The sequence below is a fragment of the Sturnira hondurensis genome, unplaced genomic scaffold, assembly GCF_014824575.4.
Source record: "Sturnira hondurensis isolate 20B ecotype Veracruz unplaced genomic scaffold, ASM1482457v3 Scaffold0015596, whole genome shotgun sequence".
In the NCBI taxonomy this organism is placed as follows: Eukaryota; Metazoa; Chordata; class Mammalia; order Chiroptera; family Phyllostomidae; genus Sturnira; species Sturnira hondurensis.
The window spans coordinates 8,178,680-8,197,444 of NW_028088227.1; the positions used below are offsets into that span (position 1 = coordinate 8,178,680).

The 18,765-nt window shown below is 46.5% G+C and overlaps 1 protein-coding gene across 1 annotated transcript in view; it reads right to left on the reverse strand.

Moving 5' to 3' along the window:
• Positions 1-8,581: 8,581 nt before the first annotated feature.
• Positions 8,582-18,765, reverse strand: part of POPDC1 (popeye domain cAMP effector 1) — a 34,221-nt gene continuing 24,037 nt past the window's right edge. The window contains exon 9 of the mRNA XM_037064955.1: positions 8,582-9,948. Coding sequence (XP_036920850.1) covers positions 9,824-9,948 — 125 coding nt within the window. The 3' untranslated portion in view covers positions 8,582-9,823. The remainder of the gene's footprint in view (positions 9,949-18,765) is intronic.

Genomic DNA, 18,765 nt, shown 5'->3' on the forward strand with positions numbered 1-18,765 from the left:
CTGTAGTTCAGTAATTCTGTGATTGAAGATGCAATATGATGCATTTCACCTGCCACACGCTGTCACCAGAGGGCACTCTTGACTTGCTCTCGGAAACAAATACTTTGCCATTGCCTCGGCTGCCATTTGGATTTCTGACTATTCAATATGTTTGATAAACTTAACTAGGAAAAATATGGAATCCTAAGAAGTGACTTCATGGGCCCTTACGCAGAACACAGAGGCTGTGAATGTGGAGTTCATGGTGCTGAAGGAGATACTGATAATGGTAACTTGGCTAGGACAAAGAATTTTACGAGTTTTTCTAGGTCTTGTAATAAGAAACTTCAAAACTGTAAACACCCATATTGCATTAAATACTGTCTTTGCATTACTGTTCCATAAATTTCTCATCCAGTTTTCCAGCTGTAAGAAATGTAAGGCTTCTAAAGTTTTCATTCAGGATTTTATTATGCAAAACCCTGAGGTGGTGCCTCTCGCTTAGACGTCTTCACAGGTCTGTCCGTGTTCCTGTCGTCTGAGAGGAAGCCGTGTTGTGAGAAGTGTTCACACTCCCCTGCCCAGGGGCTGGGGGCTGAGGTTTGAATTGTGTGCCCACAAGGAAGCAATTTAGTGACAAGTTCCCAGAGAAATTCCAAGTATAACATAGTGAAGAGCTACTTCTTTTATCTTCAGCTTCCATTTTTGTGTCACTGGTTGACACGATTCCAACCTCAACTTTTCTAGTGATTTCTAGTTGTACGTGGGCTTTGAAATCTGGCTCTCCCAAAACTCTCCCAAGGTAAGAGGGGAAGGTATCAATATTCCCACACAAGGGAAGAACAACCCCAACTGCACAGGTCATGCAACCTTGCTTGGAACTAAGAAGGACACCTCTGAATTCTGATTCTAACGATCCTCTTCTCCCAAACTCCAGAACCAGCTTGCAAAGCTTCTTTCTGACTGTTATTTAAGAAGCACAGGGAGCCGAAGAGAGAGTCCAAGGGGAGTTGATCAAAAGCACACACCCACGGCGGTCAAAAGGTACAGACTTCCAGTTTTAAGTAAGGTCCAGGATCTGATGTACACTGTGGTGACTGAAGTTAATAATACTGTACTGCATGTCAGTACTCAGCACAAGAAAACAATTGGAGACACGTGTGGTGATGAATGTTAACTAGACTTACGGTCATTTCTCAATGTATATATACATATATCAGATCATTGTGTTGTATAGTTGAAAGTAATATAATGGTATAGGTCAATTACATATGAATAAAAATAAGTGTTCCAAAAATAAATGATATATGCAGGAAAAAATCAGGCCAACAAGACTACCTACGCTTGCTTTAATCTGACCATTTCCATTTCCGCCCCCCGCTCTTCTCGCTTCAAACCCCACTCCATCGCTCCCCCTGTTGCTCTATGTTTCCTACGGCAGAAGCAAGCCCAGCCGAGTGTTCCCCCATTGTGACACTGTACCCAAATCACCCAGGATGCCTGCACAGGTGACAGTTTCTGGCCTTCCTCTAGACTGGAGAAGCTCAAATTAAATGCACTTGAATTACCTGCGGAGGTTTTAAGACTCCAGATGTCCCAGTGAATTACTGACCCAACATGCAGCCAGGTTGGGAATCACTGTTATAGGTGTATTCGGTTCCTGGAATGAGATTTTAACTAGTTCCCTAAGTGACTCTTATCAAAACACAGGTGTCAAACACAAGGCCAAATCCAGCCCTTCACCTTGTTTTATTTGGCCGGGTGCCTTGTTTCCACGCGGTGGCAGTGCCGAGCTCCTTGCCCCTAGGTAAGGAGTAGTTACCTTTCTACCATCCTAATATTACATTCGCCCTTTGAAGGCAACCATGAGGCTGATGTGGCCCCCGCTGAAAATGCATTTGATGCCTCTGTAAAAGTTTGAGAACTACTCACCTAGAGAAAAAAAAAAACAAAATCAAAAAGAAAAGAAACAGCTCCTTTTAATTGAGAGGCTCTAAATAAGACTACTTGGGTTCCAGTTTGTCTTGAGTTTAATCTCCCAGGCAGTCCCCTCACCTGCTGATGAGGGAGTGTGGCCCCCTGAGGGCAGTGAGGACATTATCTGGGAACTGAGGAATCCAGCTTCACCCAGGATGTGCTGGATCAAACCCTGGAGCGAGGCCCAGCCAGCTGGGTTTTAAGGGGCCCTTGGTGAATCTCCCGATTGCCACCCAAGTTCATGAACTTCTGAACTAGTTAAAATTGACATACTCCACATGCTCTGAAATTTGCTTGTCCAAAATCTCAACACCTTTTTGAAAAGGCCGGAGGAGGATTTTCAGCAAGCTGACTGCTTTGAGGAGAACTTCTGAGAAACCCTTATTGAATCCGAATGCTCGAAGACAAAAGAACCTCATGCAGTTCTGGTGTTGATGGTAATGGCGACATGACTGAAGTCAACACAGCATTTGAGAAGGACCGTGCAAGGATGGGACTGTCCTGGACAGGAAAGACAGCCAGAGGGGTCTGTGGCCTCCTTTGCTGCCCAGTGCTTTCCAGGGCCACTCACTGACGTCAGGATGGCTCGCTCTCTTCCCTAGTCCAATAGGGTGTGGCTGTGAGTGCTGGGCTCCAGCACCTTCAGGCGCATCTGTGGTCAGCACGAGGGGTGGTCGCAGTCCCCACCCTGCCTCTACCTGAGGTCCAGGCACTGACTCTCTGGCCCTTTACAAAGGCTGTGTTTGCCAAGATGCCAGAGCCTAAAGGATTTGACTTGGCAACCTAAAAAAAAAAAAAAAAGGAAAGGGAGATGAAAACTAATATTTACTGAGTGCCAACTATGTGTTGGGAAAGGTTCTCATGTACAAATGGGGTCACAGTGGCTTTCAAAGGTTTAACAACTTGCCGAAGATCACATGGTCAAAGACAGCATTCAGAATAGCATTTGTCTAACTTCAAAGCCAAGTCCGAGGAGAAAAATTCTGCTTCCTTTCTGGGTCGGTGATGTAGAGCAGCTCTCAGCTAGGAGGGTAGTGGAGGCAGACAACAGAGATAAGAAATCTGTTTGGAGCGACACATAACTCGGCCCCCACATTTTCACATAAACAGATAGATTGTCTTAAAGGACAATATCAGATTTTAATTTTTTTTCTAAAAATATGCCTCTCTATATAAGTGCATGTACAAAAAATAAAGTATTATGTTATTATTCTTACTCACATATCGGTACAAATAACAAGAGTTCAAAGAGATCAGATGAGAACAGCAAAAATAATGGAAGGCATCTTGAAAAAGGTTGGCTGGGTCCCCAAGATAACAGAAGCTATTTTAACAGAAGTGAATTTGGAGCAGATGAATAGTTCTGTTCCTCATGCAGTACAGTCGGCCCCTTGGAGGGTTGGGCCTGAGGTGTGCTCCCTGTCTGAGCCCCTTCTAAGGGATCGCGTGGTTTCTCCTCAGCCAGGCTCTGCACACATGGCTTAATTATATTTAACTATCAAAAACCATGAGCAGTGTTTTCATCATTTGCAAAAAAAATAACATTCTCCCCCCAAGGCTGCTTTCCTCCAAAGCCAGTTTCCAACATAAGAACCGTGGTGTAGTGGTGGGGTGTCCACTTACTGGGGGGGGTGAGGTCGTTCGGCTCAGCTCAGGCCACTTTTGGTTCTGCTGGCCTGTCCTGAAAGGAGCCGGTGCGGAAAATCCGGAGTCACGGTTCTCGGTGCTCCCTTCTCCAGGAAGCAGCCCTGCTGCGGTAAGTGCCGCCGTGTAACGGGCCACTGTGACCGGCAGAGAGGGGTAGAGAAACAGAAAGGTTTAGCTGAAAACTGGGAAGAGGTGAAGTCTCTCTTGACAGAATGAAGCAGGAGGCTGGCAGGTCTTGAGGGTCAGTGGAGATGTCTTTGGCCTTGGTAAATAGTGTCTAATGTCGGGGACCCAGGGGTGCAGGAAGCAGAGAAGGCTGGTACAGATGATGTTAGAGCTGTGGAAAGGGACCCAACATAGAATGGGGAAAAGGCCTAAGTGTAGATTGAGAATGTGGTTGGAAGAAAGAGGATTCTGAGTTGGGAGGTGGAACTAGGAAAGTGCCCAGACCAAGCATACTGTTGGGCCCTGGTCGCTCACGGGTCAGCTGTGTGACCTTGGACCGGTCACTCCTCCTCTCTGCACTTCCCTCCCCAAACAGGGATGCCAATGCCTGTCCTGCCACCTTCGGGCACTGTGCAGTGTTCAGATGTTCAGTGGAAAAGGGAGAGGGCTCTGCCAGATTTGACAGTGGTCTGAAGGGACTTTAGACTTAGGTGGCATGGCTTATTGAGTAACGGAATTAATTCCTTTTCTGGTAGTGTAAGATGCTCCTTCCACTTGGGTCTCAGCTTGGGGCTGATGGGGGCAAGTAGCTGCTACTAAGAGCCGAGGGATGGGCTCTCAATTTCCCATTCCAATGCCTAGGACAGATGGTGGAAGGATTGCGGGTTTCTTCAAGCACAGAAAGATTGGCTGCTCCTGCCCACCGTAGAACAGACCCAGGGGAGACGTGCCACTAACTTCATGTGACTTCTTGTGCTGTCGAACCTTAGAAACTAGAAGAGAATGCTCAAAGCAGGTGGAATACAAAGCAGAAATCTATGCAGCCCCACAGTGAAACTCTGAAGGCGTCTCAGTTGCTGTTTCCAGCCAACGCTGTCTGCACTGCCTCGCGGCTCCCTCTTTTCACAGCCAAAGGCCGCCGAGATGGCAGACCTTCAGAATTCAGTGGAACTGCCCCGAGATCCCTGCCTCTGCAGGTCTGCTGAGGCGACCAGAGCGATTCCCACGACCTCCGGGGACAACCTGACCAACCCTATGGGCCTTTAGGTGTGGAGTTAGAGCAAACAACCACAGCAGCTCCTCAATAACATCATTTTCTTCAATGTGATTTCATTGTAACACTGATGAGATGCCATAGGATCTCAATTCTTGTTTATATCAATTAGCTTATGGTAGCTCTGGTTTCCTATATGTTGTTTCTCTTGCAGTCACAGAATCTATAGACAACATTGAGGACTTATTATATATGTAAGAAGAATGAAAAAAATACACATATTTTCTAAGAAATTTATTTAATTAAATGACAACACATGAAGATATCTTAAACTGTGAGGTTCTATTCAGACATGAATAGAGCATGAATTTATTATAAAGTGTTTTCAATGTAAATGGCACCTGAAAACCAAGTTCCCTGTACATAATGTCACTGTATAAAGCATTCATAAAATCCTTGTGTACTTTAAAACTGGGTTGCAATTATAGCAGAAGAACCTGTACATAGTACTTAGAAGCAGGTTCCTTAAGTGACAGTCACCATTTGTCATTCTATGCGAGGCATTTGGGGTTCTGGGACAATCAGAGCATAGCTCCCTTTAGTAGAAAACGTGTCATCCCCTGAGCAGAGCTGACGCCATGATTGTGCCGCAACCTCAAGCTCCCTACACAGTGTCCTTTCCTTTCAAACCCTTGGGAGTCTGTGTGGAGCAGGTGGGAATTCCTAGTCAGTCTAGTTGAAGATAATTGGAAAAACAAGTTGGGAAACCAGGGTTGGAAAGAGGGAAGGGAGGGGAAACAAAGGCATGGCAAGGTCAGAGGTTTCTATAGAGCAGCCCTAGAAATGACCAAGGAAATGATGGAAACAATTACAGTGACTCCTTGAAGCTGCATGCTAGGGTCTGCAGAGAGGAGGGCAACAGGACCCTGAAGGTCAGAATTGACCTACATGCCCAAGTTCACAACTGGGGCCACCACACTTTTACTAGTGTAAAAGTCTTCACTGGAGAGCAGAGTCATGACCTAGGTGCACCGGGAACAGGGCAGTGTGCGTAGGTTACACCAACTTTCCCCAAAAACTTTTCCAGCATTCTTGGCCCTTTTGAGGGCCAAGATAGGACCTGGGACACAAGAATCAGCAGCTGCAAGTTATAAAACCAGAAAAAGCTTCAGACGTGTGGATGAAGAACTGTGTGAGAAGGTGACGCCCCTAGTGTGCACACTGGTGGCAGCAAAGCACAGATGCATCCAGCTGCAACAGGGTGTAGTCAAGGTAGGGTGCAAAGCAGGGATTTGTAATGGGGTCCAGAACTCGGGGCCCAGAAAATGTTAAAAATATGGGATGTCCTCACCCCAACAAGTCTGAACTGGGCGATGGGACACATGGAGCAGGGCCATTGAGAGTTGTTTTGCATAGCAACAGTTTTGCAGCTAACCTCTAGAACAGTCATTTAATGTATCTATAACCTTTAACTGGTTACATAGATATGTTAAATAGCTGTGGCCATGCTTTAAGTCAGGGGGATGGGAGTGACTTCAACCCATGATGTAACTGGGAGGTGACTCCCCCTGGTTACAGAGCCTGCGTAAGAGCTTGGAGATGATTGGTTCCACACCACACAGCTGCCCAGACTTACTATGGCAGCCCAGTAAAGCTGGAAAAATATGGGAGTGCTGGCAGCTGTGGCCAATTGTGGGAGGAGCTGGAAATGGTGCGGCAGAGGAAGATGGCTGCTGGGATTTAAACCCAGGTGGGGCAGTCATGCTGGGTCTTTTGGGGACCACTCGGGTTGGGCAGAGAAGAACCAGGGGTCTTTTGGGGACCACTCGGCTTAGGAAGAGAAGAACCATGGACTTCTATTTCTTTTTTGAGACATGGTACCCTGGACTGGGCAGAGGGGAAAGGAAGAACTGTATGTTTGTGGGTATTCTAAAGGACTTTGGGATCTCAATGAGACATTAAGTCATTACTCTTCAGTTTGTATAACTCTTTCAATAAGTAATCCTTTTCCTTTTCACCAGTCTCTGGCATTGAGAGATGTCTTTCTCTGGTGCCAGGTGAAGTGAACTTAGTATAAGGTGGGGACCTAGGGGGGCAAGGGTGGGTCCATTCGGTAATAGTATATTGTTTACCCCACCCTGCTCAAGTCTGTTCTGTAACACAATGACTAAAGAGGAACTGAACCATAGGAAGGTACAGAAAAGATCCCAGAATGCAGAGGAGGGTAACTACAAAATAATTATATAGCACCCATTACTACTAATTTAAGACATGTAAACATTTTTGAGAATCTATCTAGTGTCTGTGCTTTTATTTTATAAATATAAATATTTATGAGGGCTTTCAAAATACTATAAATGATGCATACATTCTGGTATAAATGTCACACTCCAGAGGCATACAACAGACTTGATGTTACATTTGAACATAGACTTTGGGTTGTACATGGAATAATTTTTGCAGACCACTTTCTGATCGTTGGTCACGCAGCAAAATGAATACCAAACAACACAGAAAGCATCTTATTGGTGGCTTTGGCAGCAAACATGTTTTTTGTCTTTGTATTCATGCCTCATACAAAGATATACTTGTTCATTTGTGTAAATGAACTGAATGTCATTGAGAGGAGATCTTACACTTTAGAACTCGATTCTGTATCCTTATCTGCTTCTCTGCTATCATGTCTACGTGGGGGGCCACTCGGCAGTCCGAAGCTCCTTTTCTCTGAGGGCCATTGTCTCCCTTAGAGGTCTGTGCTGGAAAATAACTTCGTGTTTCCCGTTCCGGCTAAGAGACACCTTCAGTATTCCTAATCTGGAGACCACAGCCGCGTTATCACGGACACTGATGCACGGGCACACACACATTTTGTAAACACAGTAGATGACTTTGTATCGCCTAGTTATAGCAGCGTGCCTTTAAAAATGTGTGTCCCCAGCACCACAGAGAATCACCTCCCAACACATCCAGGCTGGTCATCAGAGACGACCCATTCCGCTGTCTGAGCTTAACAAAGTGAGACAAACCTGAATGGGGCCAGTAAGGAAATCCCAAGTTTCTGTGTGCCTACAGAACGTGCAGCACGTGGCCTCAGCAGAGTCTAGAATTACTGTCTACTTAGGGGAGGATGTAATATCTAATTACTCCCACAGAGCGATTCTGTAATGATTCTTCTGCACGTGCAAACTAAAGGGTCTGCACGACCTCACTCCAACAGAAAAGGAAGCGGTGTTAACACCAGGCCTTTGTGGTTACGCACGTGGTCTCAGCCACAGGAAGAGACAGTGAAACGCGACATATCTTTGCAGTCTTACAGCCGAGGCTCAGTCATTCGCCTTTGCTCCGTTCTCCAGAGTGAACTTCTAACGAGGCCCACTGAAGAGTGTTCCCACCGGGATGCGAATGAGCCGATATCTGGTGCAGGCGTTAGAAGCTGGATTCCCAGTCTGTGGAAATTTTCTCAGTGAGTGACTGAGCACGTCAACTCAACTCAGGTGAAATTACTGAAACAATTAGCGTTAATGAAAGAGGGCTGTAGGAAAATGAGATGACTCTAGCTTATTTACCTTCTCTCACAGAAATTACAAGAGATGCTTCATTTGGCTCAGCTCACTTGAAACGATTTTCTTTTTCTTTCTTTTTTTAAAGCCTTATCTTTTATTTACTTTTTAAAGATTTTATTTATTTATCTTTAGAGGGGAAGGGAAGGAGAGAGGGAGAGAAATATCAATGTATGGTTGCCTCTGGTGCATCCCCTGCTGGGAACTGGCCTGCAATCCAGGCATGTGCCCTGACTGGGAATCGAACAGCGTCTTTTGGTTCACAGGCCCGTGCTCAATCCACTGAGCTACACCAGCCAGGGCTAAAACTATTTTCATTTGGAGCTTTTCTTAGCTACTTAACATAAGAACGGGCTGACTCGAACTTGGTTCTAGTGGCTGAAACAAAAGAAACTGCGTTGCGGTGGGGAATGATGCAGCATCGCGGGTCAAAAGTTCAAACCAACGTTTCCTCTCCCACCAGCCAACACCACTGTTTCCTAAAACGTGATCCAGGTAGCAAAGGGAGTGGAACCAAGGCCCTCACAGCGCTGTCCAGGCTATGCGCCGACGGCATGGACCGTGGCCACCGTCGCCCCTGCAGCGGGGTCCACCCACAGCTCCCACAGTTTAAGAACGATCTATGGCTGGAGGACAATCTGAAACCTCCGAATCCGGGCCAAAGAACAAGGCTGCGCTGTCAGCCACCTCACTCTGTGCCACTTGCTCGGCGCCTCACTCTCCTATCCTCCCCACCTGGGGGGCAAGAGGGCACCCAGCCTGGGTGAGTCTGACTGAAGGCTGAGGCCAAGGCCAGAACTGCTGCTGTCTGTTACCTTCCCAGCTGGTACCTTTCAGACCAATTCTTAAATGGATAACAGAAGGGCAATGCGAACAAAGTCTGACGAGTTTTGTTCACTAGCAAGCTATCCACACGATGCCCAAACAAGTCAGGGGATCCCGTGGAGTCACGTGTCTATCCTGGGAGAAAATAAACTCCAGTCAAATCATGTTTTTCCTTAAATTTTTCACCTAAAAAAAATCAATTGAGCAAAGCCTGAGATTCCCTGCTTTTTAATGTTACTTCAATTTCGATTGCAAACTGACATTGTTTGTTAAAGCTATCAAATGGACAACGCTGTTGGGAAAAAGTCGCCTGTGAGGAAGAGGAACCACAACTTGGAAAAATAAGTGAGAAAGCACTTGACAGAACGCTAAGATTTTTTTTAAGTTAAAATGACAGTGTATCTAGAAAATACTGTGAAAATACATATCTCAAAATAGAGCTGGTTTTGGTCAGAAGGCTCAGGAAAACGACCACTTGGAAAGCTGACCAATAAAAAGGAGAGCGAAAATACCCTTTCTGTTTTTGGCTCTCCCTCTCTTTTCTGCCCTCACACGCTACCCGTCTGGATGTCCTAAAGCAGAATAATCTAAAAGCGGTGAAAAAGCGCTGGTATTTTCCAGGATCTCTTCAAGACAGTTTTTTTTCCTCTTGGTAACTCTCGACTCTTCTCTCCCATCAAGGCAACTGATGGACTTTAACTGTCTTTGGAGACACGGGCTCAAAGACCTCGTCGTCATCTTCCACCCCTTCTTCTATTGGGTTCATCTTGGCAGAGGCTCGTTGGTGTGGGGACGGCACATCTGTCAGAGACACAGAAAGGAAAGCCACTTAATGTCAGCCTGTCCTGAGGCTGACAGGATGTAGCTCCTTTAAACTGAAACTGGAAAATAAACCCCGCCTGGGAATCTATCGCTGGTACCAGGAACGTAGTTTCCCTAACACTGTATTTTCAATCCAGCTTTTCAATAAAACAACCAAGACAAGAAGTGACTCTCAGTCCTGAGAAGAGAGGCGGCCCAAATTGCCCTGCGTGTGCTTGCATGGTAGGACCTTCTCTGACACACGCCGTTCCCAGCGGGTTGCCCTAAAGTCTGTTTAGGACTCAGAAAGTTCCTACATCAATATCATACATGGTGATTGGAGTCCTTAGAAAGTCAATTTAACTCCTAATTTCCCTAAAGGCTGGTTTTATTCTAAAACTATAGAACCTAACACCATCTGTGGCACCCCCTAAGAGAACAGGTCATACTGCCACCTGTGCAGCCACTCCCTGAACTGATACGGAGATGGAGGGGGACAGGGGACATGCAGGACAGGGAGAGGGCCCAGGCACGCAGGGGGCAGAGCCAGGTGGAGGAAAGGCAATCCCCAGTAGCGGGATTGCAAAGGCAAGAACATCCCAGGACCTTTTAGGATGCCATTTTATCAAAGGAACCAAGCAATAAATGATCTATTCATCCAGCCCCTAATTTGTTCACACATTCACCAAAAGCTTATTAAGCATCTACCATAGAATGGGCACCATGCCTGATGTAGAAAAAATATTGCCTAAAAGTGAGAAAACTCATTATGAATAGGTGCACAGACCCCTCGAGATGCCTAATGAGCAGCTCACATGACACCATAAACATAAGTCCCCTCCATACGGTTCCCACATTCCACATCAGGATCTACCTGGTCAGGTCCACCTGCCCCTCCCACACCTGTGCCACCTTCTTGGTGCCTGCTAGCAAGACAGAGTGGTGTTCAGCAAATGCTGAACGCAGGTGGGGCGTAAGGCTGACTATGGAAGAATAATGGGTGAAATCTGACTCTTCAAACACTTGCTATAAAGCAAAGGCAAGCAGTGGGATCCTATGAGGACAGGAAGCAGAATGGCTATAAGAAATTTATCCAGATCCACTGTTAATCGTTGGCAAGACTCAGCAGCAGCCAGCAGGGCCGGCCAGCCCTGAGAGCACGCGGGAGTCAGCACGGAGGGTCAGAGACCAGCAGCAGGCCGCACAGCACAGGGGCAGGCAGTGTGCACAGTGGTCTAGACCGGAGGCTCAGGAAACAATTCTGGGGTTCGAGTCCCTGCCCTGCTGCTTCCTAGCTATGTGGCAGGTGCTGCTCTCCGATGCCTCTCTAGGCCTCAGCTGCCATATCTGGAGAAAAGAGATACAGGGCCTGCGTTGTGGGGTTGTTGGGAGGATTAAACAAATAATCCTATAATGTGCTCAGCGGGGTGCTAGGCACATCGAAAAATGTCACTTAATGGCCCTGGCTGGTGTGGCTCAGTTGGTTGGAGCGACATTCCATAATTGAAGGGTTGTGGGTTCAATTCCAGGTCAGGCAGGGCACATGCCTAGGTCGCTCCTGGTGTGCAAGATCCCCAGTCTGGTGCGAGTGATCCCAGGTCCAGGCCTGTTATGGGAGGCAACCAGCTGGTGCTTATTTCTCTCATCAGTGTTTCTCTCTCTCTCCCTTCCTCTCTTTTCAAACAAAAAAATTTTTAAAGAAAATGTCATTTCTTATTAACTATATAGTCACTGCCATGCATCTGGGGAACTGTCACTACCAGCAGCCACCAGCCACATCTTCCAAAATAAAAGCCACACACTATGCAGGCCCGGGCTGTGGTATTGCCTATGTGTGTGGTGCGCCTACACCAAAACTGTTCACTTTCGAACAACCTCAGTCAATTAAAATACCGAGTTTCTTGAAAGACAACTAGTGACGAATTGTAGAGACTAAGCCTTTTTAAAATGGTGCAAAAACTTGGTTCTGTCGCAGAGCACAGCTTGGCAGAATCCACCCAGGCAGGGTGTGTGTATCCTTTTCCACGCAGGTGACACCAAACACACCAATCACAGCCTCTAAGTCACATGTCTACTCCAGCAGCGATGAACACTAGCTGTGTGACCTTGGGCAAGTTGCTTCATGTCTCTGTGCCTTGCTCTCCCCCTCTGTAAATCAGGAACAGTAATGATATTATCGACTTCATACGGCTGTCAGGGGGAACAAATGTCTTAACGTTTGTAAAGTTCTTACTTAGGTCAGTGTGTGGGGTATGATAAGCATTTTGTAAATATTTACACGTCAGTCAATGAGTGTATTAATATGGTCTTGACGGGCAATAGGTAAATCACTAGATAACGTGTTGAAGTTCATTAGCGCCCACGGAGATGGCAAAGGAAGGACCCGGGGCTGGCGCTCGGATAGGGGTTTGCGTTGCTCAGTCTAAATGGCCTTGAGTGCAGCATAGCTGTCTTTTTTAACGATAGCCGTGCCTGTCATCACATTTCCAGCCTCAAGTTATGATTTTTTAAAAGATTTTATTTATTTGTTTTAGAGAGAGGGGAAGGGAGGGAGAAAAAGAGGGAGAGGAACATAAATGTGCAAGAGAAACATCGACTGGCTGCCTCTCACACCCCCCAAACCGGAGACCTGGCCCACAACCCAGGCATGTGCCCTGACTGGGAATCGAACTGGCGACCTTTCGGTTTGTAGAATGATGGCCAACCCACTGAGCCACACCAGTCAGGGCCTCAAGTTACAATTGAGTCTCATAAAATATTAACCTTAGGCTGAGTATTTGCAATCAGATACAACTCCAAACAAAGAAGATGGCATGTCTAAGAGCTGAGCCGAATCAATAATGTAGAGCATTCAGAAATAGCTGTATGCTACACACCACGGAAACAAGTCTAGTTTATGTTGACTGGGAAGTGGGACCAACTGACCTCCTGTTTTTAGGCCCACCTATCAAAGCAGGGGCGACAATCTACAGTATCCTGGCTGCCGTCTACAACGGGGCAAAATGTGCTGACCCTCTCACTACCTCACTGATCGCCACACTTTCCCACTGAGAGAATATGAAGAGGGGGCCCCAAACAAGTGGAAATGGCCTAGTGAAAACTTGCCAGGAACGTAAGTTCTCAATGAAAGAACTTACTCTGTTCCCACTGTATTTGCCTGGGAAAGAAAGAGCTGGGGTGTTTGCTGCAGAACATATAAAACAAGCGTCATCCACAGCCCTGGAGTGGCATCCAGGGGTCTCCAGGTCCAGCCACCTTCTAGTCCAAGCTCTGGCAGACTCAGCTGATCCCCAAATCCCACCCATCCTCTTTCTCTTCCCCTCTTGCTTTCCTCTCCAACTGGAATGGTCCTTCCACTCCCACCTCTCTCTACTCACCAAGTTCTCACCCATTCCTCAAGGTGGAGTTCAAACCTCACCTCCTTCATTTGTAGTCTTCCCCGACTCCTTCTGTGGGGAGAGTCTATTCCCTTCTGGACAACGGCAGCCCTGTCTACACACTCTGGTGTGGTCATAAACATGCACACCTCTCCCTTATCGGGAAACGAGCCTCCCCCCTCCTGTGGCCTCTCAGAAGTACCCCCCACACAGCAGGTCCTTGATGACTACTTAGTGCATGAAGAAAATGCATCCTCTGAAAAGACACAGGGCCAGGACACTCCCTCTCTGCTGCGTCAAGCCCTGACCCCCCGGTGGGGGCACCAGCAGCAGGCAAGTGCAGGCAGGAAGCCTCTCCGTGGACAAGGACTGCTAGCGCTGTGTGCTGAATCGTGTTCTGAGGTAAATCACCTGCACGTAATTGGCTGACTTGACGGTGTTTACAGCAAAGAGTACTGTCTGCCAAGCCAGGTGCGTCAGTACCAGCGCCCACTACAAGGTTTTCATCTAATCAGCCATACAAATCTCTGAGTGATTACAAGGTGCTGGCGGGTGGCTTAAAAGTTGGAGGAATACAAACAAATCGGGCATAGTCTCTGACTCCTTTATTTGTCAGGAACTCAACGCACTTCTCGGAGTCATTCATCACATTCATACGGTTATTTCTACTTTATACCCAGAAGCTAAACCTGCACAACCTGTGAAACAAACGAAGTGGGGCAGCTGCTGTGGATGAACGCCTTTCCCGCCAGGGAGCGAACCACTTCGAAACGAATTCTGGAAGGAGAAACCCGGTGACCCTGATGGCCCCACAAGGCTGCACTGTTTTCTGCTAAAGCACTTTCACGTGGAGAGTACCAGATCCACTTCCATTTCAGGCTTCGCGGCTGGGTCAGAGCCCCCAAGTCCCCAGGTCCCATTTCCCACAGCAACAGTGTCCCGTTGCTCTTTCCCCACTGGGCAGATGCACCTGAGCTTTGCAACAGAAACTCGGCCTCGCTGTAACCGCCAGGAGATACCCAGAGCCAGCTGGCTGCCTGACACCCTGATAGGAATTGCGGTCGCAGAGAGTGCCCACACTTGGTACCAACCTCGGTTAGCCTCCTGCAGCACTGAGGGCCAAGTCGCCGTTCACCGGGCCCCACCTGGGAAGCTGCCACTGTTGTGGACAGAGGGAAGGCAGGCTTCCAAGAGCAAGGAGCTCACCTGTTCCCTAGACCTGGTATTCTCCAACCTCAGCAGGAGTCCTGCCGGTTCTGTGGTTCTGTGGAAAGACTCAGAGGCCAGCACTATGCTGCTAGACATATTATTTTGTCCACTAACAAATCCAAACCCAATGTGGAGTGTGCAGAGAGAGAGAGAGAATACTCTGCCTTGAGGGTACTATCTTACATTTTACAAGTTGAACATTAATACATTCTTTCTACAAGTTTGCCTGGTTTCTCATTTATTTTATGCACCAATGTGTCATCAGACATTTGCCCGGAAAGCCCAATGTCTTACCCAGACGAGCGAGCACGAGGAGAGGGGAAGATACTGAGCTTATCTTCAGTTAAGTGCTTTTCAAACTGCCTTTGCCCCTCATGGACATTACTATGAGGCCACAGCCTCCGTATAACATTGTTACTTTTCATTTACTTCCAATTCTAGAGAAGCAAATAATTCCACAAATTTTCCAGAAAACTAATTTTTACCCTTCTATTAAAACCAGTTTTGGCCTGGCTGGTGTAGCTCAGTGGATTGAGTGTGGGCCTGCGAACCACAGGATCGCGGTTCAATTCCCAGTCAGGGCATGTGGCTGGGTTGCAGGCCAGTTCCCAGCAGGGGACTCACAAGAAGCAACCATACATTGATATTTCTCTCCTTCTCTCCTTTCCTTCCTCTCTGAAGACAAATAAATAAAATCTTAAAAAAAACAGTTTTACAGCTGGGAGATAAAAGTGGTAAACTATTTCCTTTGGTACTTATTATAATCTAAAAGAGATAACTAGCATTAATTTTTTTCCACTATTAGGTATGACCACCTTCCAATTGGCTCAGGCTACCAATTAACAGAGTTATTATAAAAGTATGTAAAACAAATAGTCTCAGACTGAACTGCAATCTGGACTTACCTGGAGTGAAATTGTTAAACGGTTACGTGAAGAGTTACGGTTGCTTGGGGAGTGTTTCATATCACACCAGGTAGAAAGAAAATCTGCCCCAAAGACTGGCAGGTCCCTGCCATAGACATCAGTGCACCCAGTAGGCAAAGATAGTGGAGCAGAATTTACTGTGAGCTGTACCCCCATTCCCCGCGGGCTCAGGTGAGAAGGAACTGGGGCACTAAGCAGCAGTTCTGAGGGTTAGACAGAAAAACCTGAAGTTCAAAAACACAGGCTGGAGCCAATGTGAAAGACTGAGGCTTAGAAGAGGCCTGAACCAAGCGGCAGACACCTCCACTCGTGCCAGAGTACAGAGGCGACTACACCGTGGACACCCACAGGGGCACATGGATCTGGGAAGCGGTCTGTCCTCAAAGACCTGTTCACACAGCAGCTAGAGTCAGACCCTAGTTGAAGTGGGCAGAAGCTTGATTGAATGAGGGGTCTTTTACAAAGTGCTAGTTGTCCACGGGTCTCTGTGGAGGGTTGGCTCAGGCTGTCCCCACTCCCCACCAGGCCCTTTTGTCTCCCTAAAGTCCTGAGTCAAAGGGCCACAAAAAGTCACAGGGATGTAAAGTATAGCACAGGAAATATAGTCCATAATATTGTAATAACTATGTGTGGTGTCAGGTGGGTACTGGGTTGATCAGGGGGATCATCTCACAAGTTATATACATGTCTAACCACTATGCATACACCTAAAACTAATATACTGAATGCCAACCAATCTAGAAAAGAGAGGGAGGGAGAGAACCACAGGAAGCCTTTGATGCCTGCACCAGGGAGATCCTACGTAACGGGCAAAATTCTGGTATGGAGTCACAAAAGATTAGAGAAGAGATATTGCCTTTGACAGAATTCCGTCCCTCTTCAACTTTTTTCTATTTCAGTGTGCTTCTCATTATGAGGGCCCAAGAGCCTCTCCTAGCAGTTGAAGTAAACAGACATACTTGTTGTTCTTAAACCCAGAGTGAAGGTCACCCCTGTTCTAGGGAATAAACAAGCGACATCAAGTTCGATCTTCAGATAAATGCAGTACCATGATATGAAGTTTGTCACGTGACATTTCTCTCTGCTTTAGAAACACTTATTAAAAAGGAGCGACATTTCTGAAAACTATTCAATATAATGTAATACGCCCCCACCCTCCATTTAACTTTGGTGACATTTTCTTGATTCCTTTCAAGGTGTTCTTATTTTTATTATGCTTAACCATCTGGACAACTGCTTTAGCAAGTAATTAAAAACCTTACAGGGGTTCAGAATCTTAATTATACAATACTTGATGAATGGGGATGGGGAAGGGTTTAATGGCTTCTTTGCTACAAAGGGCTATCATCCCTTTTTATGCTTTTGATTTTTTTATACTATAAATTTTTTAATTTAAAAAACTTAATGAGTCATAAGATTTTTAATTAAGAAATTGACTGAGTTTGTTGATTAGTTTATTGATTAAACCAATAAACTGAGTTTGGATTGAAGTTTTCTGAACAATAATGCTGAAGACTAGGTATGGCCTGTGCACCTAACTTCTCCTGGAGGGACTCACACCACCAGCAAGGGCCTCAAGCAAAGACGTGTGCAGATCAGGGAAAGGGCGAGGGTGCGGAAGTCGGGCTTCTGTGAGGAGGTTTTCTCTGGCCCATGCCTGAGTACTCAGAGGGGTGGTGAGGGCCCGGGGCTACACAGCAACCCGTTTGAGCAGCCAAGGAACAGGATGGTCCTGCTGCCCCTTCCTGTCCCAGAAAGGAAGCTACAGGGCTGTGGAGAGGGTGGACAGATTCGAACTGGGGAGAAGGTTCCAGGGTGGCAGCCACGAAACAGACCCAGAGAATCACCAGTGCAGGATGAGGCAGGGGAGGGGAGGTGGTGAGCGAGGCTTCCTGCAAAAGGAAACACAGAACTGAAGAACTGAGGGAGTGAAGAGCCAAGAAAATGCAAGGATAAGGGAAAAGTAAGACAACTAGAGAAACCCATGAAAACAGAAAGCAGTCTGAAAAGGCACGTTTCAAATAGGAAAGAACCACTCTGATTTTTATAAGAAATAAAAGGTTTCACCTAAAAGAATGAGTAAGAAGCTAGGAGATACTGGGGATATAGTCAATAAAATGGCCCCACAAGCAACACAAGAAAACAAACTTCAGGGGGAAAAGGAAGGTCAAAATATGGAGTAAACTGTGGCATGATTTTTCCATTGTGTACAAAAGCAGAACCCATTAGCGCCTGACATTAGGGACGGCCTCCGTTGACAAACAGGAATCATGACACTGGAACCGAAAAGAAAAATGTAGTCACGGCCAACTGTCTGATTTTGAAGAAGGCATCATAACATTAACATTTTTTATTTGCTTTAAATTCTGCAAAATAACCCACAGACAAAGGAAGACCCACTTACGGTTACCAAAAGAGAACAGGTATTAATACCACTGAACTGCGCACTTAAAAATGGTCAAGATGGTAGATTTTATGTTATGTGCATTTTATCATAAATTTTTAAAAACTAAACAGAAGAGAGAACAGAATGCATGTACTATCAATCTCGACTGTTTAAAAGTTAAAGAAGATCCTGGAATAGCTTGAAGGTAGAAGGGGGAAAGGATAAGAAAGCGAGTGATGCTGGTGTCCTCACCTTCAAACATGCCTCAGGGTGAAAAAGAAGAGGGGGTTATGGTGTTATTCAATGTCAGAAAGGTAAACAGTAAAAGAACAAAACTAGAGACAACACTGTCCTGAGCAGAAGGGGACAGGGGAGTTAAAGTGCACTGAGTCTGGTTAGTAGATAAAAGTTGTGTGAATAAATAACAGCCCACCATTCCACATTTTGGACAAAAACTGTTCCAACACGATGGCTCCTAGGGAGCAATTAGGTTGGAGGGTTTGTTCTTTTCACTGAAAGATTTAATATATATGGGTGCATGCTACCTTGATAATGTTTTAAAATTTTTTACTAAAAGATGAAAATGTGCAACTGTATACAATGCCGTGATAGTCATTTTACAGGTGAGAAAATGCTGTGTGAGGATGCAGGCCCTCTGAAGGGTGGCTGAGGGCGGGGTTCTGGGGACAGCACGCCCCCCCCCCCCCGCCCCCAGGGGCCGGGGATCCCAGGACCCGGAGGAGATACGTTCACGATCCTCAGCCCTGGAAGGGGAACAGGCACCACACGCACGTCGCCGGTTGGGGTGCACACTGGAGGAGAACGTGAAAGCGTCAGGGTGCGTGGGCTGCTGCGGGAGCAGTGGTTAAACATCCCCGAACAAGTTCACACCCACACGCGGGCAGGGCATTTGTAAGGA